The sequence below is a fragment of the Myotis davidii genome, unplaced genomic scaffold (genome assembly GCF_000327345.1).
Source record: "Myotis davidii unplaced genomic scaffold, ASM32734v1 scaffold37, whole genome shotgun sequence".
Lineage (NCBI taxonomy): Eukaryota > Metazoa > Chordata > Mammalia > Chiroptera > Vespertilionidae > Myotis > Myotis davidii.
In genome coordinates, this window is record NW_006289395.1 from 537939 (window position 1) to 547569 (window position 9631).

Consider the following 9631-nt stretch of genomic DNA (forward strand, 5'->3'; position numbering starts at 1 on the left):
ACAGTGAGAGAACAGAACTTATTAAAGCTGGGACAGGGGTGTGTGTGGGGAGCTGTGGGAATGGCCGGATGCCTGGGTTCTGAGGGTAATGAAGGTTCTGGGAGGAGGGACCAGGCTGAGGCTGGGAGGATGCGGTAAGACTAAGAGTCCTACTGGTACAAGTTTTGTTACCAAGTCTGTTTCTCAGCTGTCCCCTACAGCCCCTGGGGAGACCCCATCACAGCTGTGGTTGGCCCCACTCCATCCCTTCCCCCTACCTCCACCTCTGTTGATGAGCTTCAGCAGCGTTTAATCGGATTGAGCAGTAATTAGCAAAGTGAAATGTTTGATTACCTATTTAGCATAATGTAGGGGGCTGAGATCCCTAGGCACAGCCCAGGTTGGAGTCAGAAAAGAAATGGGGTCTACACAACGTTCCTTACCCTGAGGGAGCCCTGAGGCCTGCCTATAAGAGGCCCTACCCTAGGCCTCCCCTCATGTCTCCACTTCTTTGGAACTTCTCCCTGGGGGATCTGACCAATTATGCTACCTCTCTCTGCCACCCCCTGCCTATCTGATTAGAGGAACTCCCACTTAGCCTGGCTTGCTGTGCAGCTGGTTTTGGGGTGTGGCAGGACCCCTCTCTCTTTCAGTCCTTGCTCTCAGTAACAGGAGTTTGGGCTGGGCAGGAGGCCGCAAATCAGAGCCTAAACATAATGGTAGTGGTGGTGCGTGCCAAGGGCAGGGCCTGTCAATTCTGGAAATAAAGACAGGGTAGGTGGAATGGTGAGGTCAGAGTTGAGTCTGAGTGTGGGTTAATGCACTGGCTCTTCAGGGGTATCAGAGACTGCCACTCCTCTCAGTGCCAGCCTGGCATAACGAGACCTGGGGGTGTGGACACCCCCAGGAACACCCGCCTCAGCTCCCCTTTCCTCATCCAGCAAAGAAAATGTCATCAATTTAGCTCCTCATGGAAATGCAATCAGTGGGCTTACTGCTGGCTTTGTCTTAATTAGGCACTATTGATGGAAGCAGGTGGGGTGCCTTCCCATCCCCCTGGATGGCTTCCTCCCTTATCTCCCAGGTCTCCCTGAAGCGTCTTCTGGCCTCAGGTACGACAGCCTTCTAGGCGCCTTTCCCTGCGGCCCCGGCGGCCCGCAGCGCCCCCTAGCAGCGGTGGAGGGCTGCCCCTCCTCTCACACCCCTCTCCTCTCGCTTCCCCAGGACGCAACCTTTGTTCTTACGGAGATCTTAGCGCCTCCCCGGCATGGTCACCTTCCCCAGGAGTCCCCGCCTCCCGTTTCTCCCCAAAGTGAGCGATGCTTTCCAAAGCCAATCCTCAGATTCCAAAGATTCCAGTTCCATTCTTCCCTCCCTTTCCCCGCCCCGCGATGCCGGGCGATCCTAGACCCCAGTCCGAATTAAGAAGGGGGAACGAGCTGGAGGGCAGGGGTGCTCCAGCCCCGGTTTTTCCCCCGCACCCAGCTGCAGCCACGGCTGCCTGGAAATCCTGGAGCGCCTTGTAAGCGCTGATGAGCCTCGCAGGCGGGACCCCGGGCGCCATCTGCTGGACTCATTCGGTCCCTTAAGACCCGAGCGGGGGCGGGCGCTTGGGTTCTCCCTGTTTGGTGTCCTGCAGGAGGGCAGCTCACTGTTTCACTGTCCTCTGCGCTCTGTCCTCGGCCCAAACCCCACGCACCCTCCAGCCTGCCAGACTCAGGGGCTCCCCTCGCCCCCAGCCCGCTGGCCCTGAGTCCCAGCAGGGACGCCTCCAGCCGAGCGGGGCAGCCGACAGGTCTTCACTGCGCCTGCGCAGAGGACGCCCGCTCTTCGGTCAGGCACCGCTGCCGCCCGCCCCTCCCGGCCCCGGGTTTCCATGGCGACGCGTGCACGCGCGGGTCTGAGAGGGCCAAGCGGGGCAACTTCTTAGCTGAAGTGGCCCTTCCGTCGGCCGAGGGAGGAGAGGGTCGGCGCCGTGAGGTGTGTGTCCGGGGCAGAGGGGAGGAGGAAAAGAATGCTGGGGTGATTAGGGAGCTGCGGGGAGAGGGGCCGTGGTGAGGGGGTCGGAAGGACAGTTGCGGGGAGGGAGGAAGCGGCAGTTGTGGGGGGAGGGGAGGAGAAGGGGCCGTTGGCGCCGAGCTGGAGAAGCGGGGACAGTTGGGATAGTTGTATGAAGAAGCTCCTGAGAGAGGACGTTTGCGCACTGGTGGTCCGTTTGAGGAGAGGGCCGGTCCCCCACAGCATTTAATTAGTACAACAGCTCCTCCGGGGCCTGCCCGGTGGGACGTGGGGTGAACCCATGGGAGGGCGCCGGCAGCCTTGGCAGCCAAATGCTCCGGAGGGGAGGCTCCGGCGGGAGGCAGGGAAGCGCGGCCCGACGCCTCCCTGGAGACCCCGGAGGAAGCCGGGCTGCTGGAGCTGGTTTCATTGACGTGTTGGCCCAATAGAACGTTTCTCCTTGGAGCAAAGTTTCAAATCCTTCGGGTTTGAAACTCATAAGCGGAGCTCAGTGCGGGTGACAGCCCGTGGGGGTGAGGAAGGGAAGCCACAGGTGCTGTCGGAGAGGCTGAGCCGGGAGGGAATGCCCAGCGAGGCAGACAGTGCCCTGGGGGTCCTGAGCGCCTGCCCGGGGTGCCCCTGCTTCCAGCCACCCTGGCCTTCCTCCTCCCCTCCTGGCCTCCCCCCGATACACAGAAAGTCCGTGGTGGGTGACTCGTCCTTCCTTCTTCCAGTCTGTACTCAGGGCATTTGGAGTCAAATGATCTTGGTTTTCATGACCAGTCGGCACGGTCACTCAGCCAGGTAGGCTGAGGCCCTTTCGGCACACGGAGAACAGGGTTGCTGCCCCTCGGGAATGAAAAGCTAGTGAGATGTTGTAAAAACGGTGGTTTTTCTTTGTTTAAGGAAGTTGCAGATTTTAGTTTGAGCAGGAGGAGTATTTTCCCATTTCCCCCTCCGCCCCTTTCCAGGGGTAACGTGGGAGGAAAGGAGGTACATAGGGAAAGCACATTGGTTTGCTTCATTGACTTGATACAGTGAGGAAGGGTGGGGGGGGGCCTGGGGACCGTCTTCCCTTCCCGGGGTCTCCTCTCACTCAGCCGGGTCTCTGAGGGGTCGGGTGGTTGAGGGTGTGTGTAACCACACCTCCGCCTGGTATACCTTTTCCTGATTATCTTACGTTCTCATACTTCTGGGCAGGGATAGGAGTTCCTACACCCTCATTAATGGGGTGTCTATTGGGCCACCATCTTTGACTTCCATATTCTTTTAAAAAATATATATATTTTATTGATTTTTTACAGAGAGGAAGGGAGAGGGATAGAGAGTTAGAAACATCGATGAGAGAGAAACATCGATCAGCCGCCTCCTGCACACTGGGGACGTGCCAGCAACTGAGGTACACGCCCCTGACTGGAGTCGAACCCGGGACCCCTCAGTCCGTAGGCCAATGCTCTATCCTCTGGGCCAAACCGGTCAGGGCAACTTCCATATTCTTAATGCCTTGAGGGATCCCGTTGATTTTTAACCCAATGCTCTGAAGAAAGTGGGATATCCCAGGGGAAGGAGTGAGGACTGCAAGGGCCCTGTGGTTAACGGAGCCGGGACTGCGGGGGATTTGCCTGTGGACTCCCAGTTTCCTGTGTGTCTGCAGGTATTGGTGCCGTGATGTCCAGCAAAGCGGAGAAGAAGCGGAAGGCGGGTGGCAAGAAGAATGCCCGCAAGCGAGCTGCTCAGGCTGCTGTGGCCCCGCTGGCCCCAGAGGCTGGGGGGGCCACCCAGCCTGGCAGTAGGCAGGGCTCGGAGCTGGAGCGGCAGCCAGAGCTACTAGAGCCAGAGCCCGAGCCCGAGCCCGAGCCGGAGCCGGAGCCGGAGCCGGAGCCGGAGCCTCTCAAGGAGAAGCCGGGTGCGTACAGGCTGCCAGGGTCTTGGAGGGAGAATATTAATATTCAGGAGGGTCTTCGGGCTGGGGGGCAGGCAGGCTCTATTGTTTTTGGGTAAGAATGAGGGGGGTTAGCAGACTCTCAGGCCTGCCGACGGGTCCCGTTTTGTGTATTTTCCTCCTGCAGAGCCTGCGCTGCTGCTTTCTGCCTTAAAAATGTCCCCCAGTGCGCCAGGAGCTCACCAGCCAATCCTTTATGTTAGCCTCTTCCTCCGTATTCAAGTGTTCGTGGTTGCTCCTACCCCACTGGAGAGGGTCTAATCTCTTCCTTTTTCCCATCTTCACCCTGGGTGGCAAAACAAATAATGTTTTTCTCCCATTAAGCCCATCACCATGGCGACAGTCTGCTTTGCCACCCTTTGAATCCTAAGCCTGACTGATGCTTTCCCCATCTGTTTGAGGCTCTTGTATCTCCACCCTCATGTTGGCAGGGCCTTGGCTGACTAAGGAGGTTCAGGTTCATGGCCACAGGAAGCCTGAGGTCTAGACTGAGAGAGAAAAGAGTTTACAGAGGCTGCCTCCTGTGGCTTTGATCTGAGGGGTTCTTTCCCTGTAAAATGCGCTGGGACCAATAGGGCTGGAAGGATTTTGGGAGCTGTTGCTGTCACTGGGCTGTTCCCAGGGCACAGGCCAGTGTAGATATGACTGTGAGCTAAGTATAGTCAGTCCTCTCCTTTTACCTGGGGCATCCTTTAAAAAATATATTTTTAAAATATATTTTTATTTTTTAAAAATATATTTTATTGATTTTTCACAGAGAGGAAGGGAGAGGGATAGGGAGTAAGAAACATCGATGAGAGACCGATGCTCTATCTAAAATATATTTTTATTGATTTCAGAGAAGAAGGGAGAGGGAGAGAGAGAGAGAAACATCAATGATGAGAGAGAATCATTAATCGGCTGCTTCCTGCATGCCCCACATTGGGGATCGAGCCCATAACCTGGGCATGTGTCCTGATCAGGAATTGAACCATGACCTCCTGGTTCATAGGTCGACATTCAACCACTGAGCCATGCCAGCCAGGCTATCTGGGGCTTCTTTACATTGCTAGCAGCCTCTCAAGATGGAGAGAAATAGAATTCCTTTTCATATTAAAGGTTGATAGATTAAGGGTGAGCAAGGGAGAAAGGGCCATAGGGCCTTGCCCCAGGATCCAGAGATTAGAAATGTGCAACTTTTTTTTCTTCTGAGGTCTCTTGAAAGCAGTTTGAAATGGGACTGGCCCCTAGAAGCCGGGTACCAGGAGCAGGCTGGGGGAGGAGAGAAAGCAGTGATGTTCAATTTGGAGAAACCCTCTGGGCTCGGAAGAGAAAGAGCTTCTAAATGAAAGCACTGACCACCAAACCCAAGGATCTGACTACCTTGGCTATAGGCCTTTTTAGTGTTTGATGTGCAGTTTTCCAGCTGTCGCATAACCCTGATGGGGGTTCAGAGAAGACTTGGGTCTCCGTGGTAGCCCTGAAATGAACATTAATCCCCGAAATCTTTAGAGACAGAGGGGTCTGAATGTCTGTGCCCCCCTAAAACTCGTATGCTGAAATCCCAGTGCCCAATGTGATGGTGCTGGTAGGTGGGCCTTTGGGGGGTGTTTGAATGACGAGGGTGGAACTGTTATGAATGAGATTAGTGCCTTATAAAAGTGGCTCCGGAGAGATCACTTGCCTCCTTCCACTCTGTGAGGACACAGTGAGAAGTCTGTGACTGGGAAGAGGGCCCTTACTCGATCATGCTGGCACCCTGATCTAAGACTTCCAGCTCCAGGCTGAGAGATTTCTGCTGTTTGTAAGCCACCCAGCCTGTGGTATTTTTCTGTACAAGCTAAGACAGGGCTGAAAGCACTCCTTGGAAAAGGATGGTGAGCAAACAACCTTTTGAGGTGTGTATTGACATCCTTTGCATTCTTAAGTTCTCCTCATTAAGAAAAGAAGCAGAACAAACCCAGCTGATGCAGCTCAGTGGTAGAGCATCGACTTATGAACCAGGAGGTCACCAGTTTGATTCCGGGTCAAGGTACATGCCCGGGTTGCGGGCTCTCTCCTCAGTGGGGGAGTGTACAGGAGGCAGCGGATCCATCAATGATCCTTTCTCATCATTGATGTTTCCATCCCTCCCTCCCTCCTCCCTTCCTCTCTCTGAAATCAATAAAAACATATTTTTAAAAAGAGAAAGTAGTACAGGTTCTAATGTATAATTGAAAAAAATCTGTAATTTTAAAAAGCCCTGAGAACTAAAAGTTTTTCCCCAAAAGTTGGGCATCCAAACTCACTTGGTGGTAAAACATAACCTAATCTGACATGACATATTTATAGTCTAAACCACGTAGTATAAATTTTCACATGTTTTACTGAAGAAATATTACTGATATTAAAAACTTGATTGTGCAGTGCTGTTCCAGAGCCTGCTGGAAGGTGCGGGGGGTATTACATATCATATTATATTACAACTAGAAGCCCGGTGCACGAATTCGTGCACAGGTGGGGTTTGGTCAGCCTGCCCCAATTGAGGCTGGCTGGCTCCACCCCTGGTCGAACTCCCAATTGAACTCCTGGGGGACAATTTGCATATTAGCCTTTTATTATATAGGATTCTAAATTATGAAATATGCTTGACCTCAAGGGTTTTGGATAAGGGATTGTTGACCCGTATTTCAGAAAAAGTATAGAGAATAATATAACGAACACTCATGTATCCATCACTCAATGTAAGAATATACTGTGATAGCAACAAGGAAATTGCTGTGCTTTTCCACCCCACCCCAACCCCTGCTCTCTTTTTCCTGAGGTCACCACTATCCTGAGTTGGTGTTTTTGAAAATTTTTACTGTGTGTCCATGAACATCATATACTTGTATTGTATGATTTAGATTTTATATACATTGTGTTATAGAAGACAAACCAGTTAACTCTTTATTTTTATTTTTTAAAAATGCTATAGGCAACCAATACAATGTACATAAAAGCTCTTTTTTAAAAAAAATATATTTTATTGATTTTTTACAGAGAGGAAGGGAGATAGAGAGTTAGAAACATCGATGAGAAAGAAACATCGATCAGCTGCCTCCTGCACATCTCCCACTGGGGATGTGCCCGAAACCCAGGCACACGCCCTTGACCATAATCAAACCTGGGACCCTTCAGTCCACAGGCCGATGCCCTAGCCACTGAGCCAAACTGGTTAGGGCTAAAAAAAATTTTTTTAAAATATGTTTTTATTCATTTCAGAGAGGAAGGGAGATGGACAGAGATATAGAAACATTAATGATGAGAGAGAATCATTGATTGGCTGCCTCCTGCACGCTCCACACTGGGGATCAAGCCCGAAACCCAGTCATGTGCCCTGACCAGGAATCGAATCATGACTTCCTGGTTTGTAGGTCCAATGCTCAACCTCTGAGCCATGCTTAGCGGGCAAAACCAGTTTACTCTTAAGATTGTCTCAGTCTCCCTCCCCTGGCCTAGTTCCTGTCTGAAATCTTGAATGCCCTCAGTTTTCTCAAAGGGCGGTGGATTTCTTGGTCACCTGTCCCATTTACCAAAAAGCTCCTCGAATCATCGACTCCATCCCTTTTCATGATTTCTGTCCTTGGCCTCTGTGTCTCACTCCCCTCTTAGTTTTTCTTTCTGGAAGTTGGAGTGTTGTGTTTCCCAAAGCCTTTTGGTTCCATCCTCCTTTCAGCCATGGCAGATGGGAAACCCCCAATTTTACCCCAGGCTCCTGTTGAAGCAACAGATCAGGAGGCACACCTGGGTCAGGAGAGATCAGGAGAGAAACACCCTGATCAGCAGCCTGGTTGTTTGGAAAGGGGCCGATTTCTGTGGAATCCAGCTTCTCTACGTGAGAGGAGGATTGGGAGAAGCTGAATGCCTAGAATATCCACTTGGTACTGACTGTACTTATGCCCCTGCCTCCACGAACCCCCCCCCCCCCCCAAAAAAACCCTCCTCCTCCCCCCCCCCCCCCAGCCCCAGTCAGCTTTTTAAAAGAAAAGCCACTTGGTATAAACTGAGATATAATTCACTTACTATAAAATTCACCCCTTTAAAGTATTCAACAATTTCTGGTATATTCACAAAGCTGTGCAACCCTCACCACTATATAATTTCTGAGCATTTTCATCCCATCCCCAATAAGCCACTTTAAGCCTGAGAAATTGGAACCAGATGACCCCTACATCTTTACTTCTAAGTTGCATCAGACCCTAGCCTTTTAGTAGTCACTCCCTATTTCCCTGTCCCCCTCAGATACTGGTAACCACTAATTACTTTCTGTCTCTATGGATTTGCCTGTGTTGGACGTTTCATATAAATGGAATTATACAATGTGTGGTCTTTTGTGACTGGCTTCTTTTCTCTTGGCCTAGTGTTTTCAAGGTTCATTCCTGGTGTAGAATTGTAGCAGAGCTTCATTCTTTTTTTTTTTTTTTTTAGGGTTGAGTAATATTTCACCACACTTTGTTTTTTATCCATTCATCTGTTGATGGACACTTGGGTGTTTCCACCTTTGGCTACTGTGAATAGTGCCGCTATGAACATTGGCATACAAATGTCTCTTTGAGTATCAGCTTCCAATTCTCTTGGGTAGACACCTAGAAGTGAAATTGCTGGGTCGCAGGGTGATTCTATGCTTAACTTTTTAAGGAATGCTTTCATTTTTGAATCTTTATTCTTCCCAGAGCCAGAGTTAGAGCATCCTGAAGTACAGAAAGAAGAATTAGAGGAGCTTGATGTGGATGTGGTAAGTTTAGATTTTTCTTGAGACAAATACTCCTCTCCAACAAATGGCGAATCAAAGATTAGTTGTAGCATGGGGTCTAAGGAATTCTCTTCAGTCTGTCAATTCCTTCTCTATCCTCTCCTGGTAACCTACGCACTACAGATCCAGCTCACTAAGTAAAGGGCAGAGTTATCCATGCCACCCCCTCCAGAAGAAGAGGGCTTTCAGTGAGGAACAGGCCTCTTAGCTGTCCCTTCCTTGTCTCCTCACCTTGGGTAAAAGGTCGACAAGCTTTATCAATTGTAGGGGTGAACTTCTGAACAAACTGAACAAGCTGGGCAGATATTGTCCTAATTGGATACTAATGTCTTTTTTTTTTTAATCCTCATCTGAGGATATATTTTTTTAAAAAATATATTTTATTGATTTCTTACAGAAAGGAAGGGAGAGGGGTAGAGAGTTAGAAACATCGATGAGAGAGAAACATCGATCAATTGCCTCCTGCACACTCCCAACTGGGCATGTGCCTGCAACCAAGGTACATGCCCTTGACCGGAATCGAACCTGGAACCCTTGAGTCCACAGGCCGACGCTGTATCCATTGAGCCAAACCGGTTAGGGTGAGGATATGTTTTTATTGGTTTTTTAGAAAGAGAGGAAGAGAGAGAGAGAGAGAAAGAGAAAGAGAAAGAGAGAGAGAGAGAGAAAGAGAGAGAGATCAATTGGTTGCTTCGCCTACATGCAGTGACCAGGCGAACCAGCATCCTAGGTATGTGCTCTACTGTATGGGATGACACTCCAACCAACTGAACCACTGGGCCAAGGCTAATTGGATACTAATTTCTAAGATGTTCTTTTTTTCTCTTTCTTTCAGTTTTCTCCTTTGGCAAAATAATTTACAGAAGCCAGTCAAGCACTTTTTTTTTAAAATATATTTTATTGATTTCTTACAGAGAGGAAGGGAGAGAGACAGAGAGTTAGAAACATCGATGAGAGAG

At 50.3% G+C, this 9631-nt stretch overlaps 1 protein-coding gene across 1 annotated transcript in view; it reads left to right on the plus strand.

The window, feature by feature from the left end:
• Positions 1–8377: 8377 nt before the first annotated feature.
• DNAH2 (dynein, axonemal, heavy chain 2) overlaps positions 8378–9631 on the plus strand; it is a 101113-nt gene continuing 99859 nt past the window's right edge. Inside the window, exon 1 of the mRNA XM_015562576.1 lies at positions 8378–8654. Coding sequence (XP_015418062.1) covers positions 8541–8654 — 114 coding nt within the window. The 5' untranslated portion in view covers positions 8378–8540. The remainder of the gene's footprint in view (positions 8655–9631) is intronic.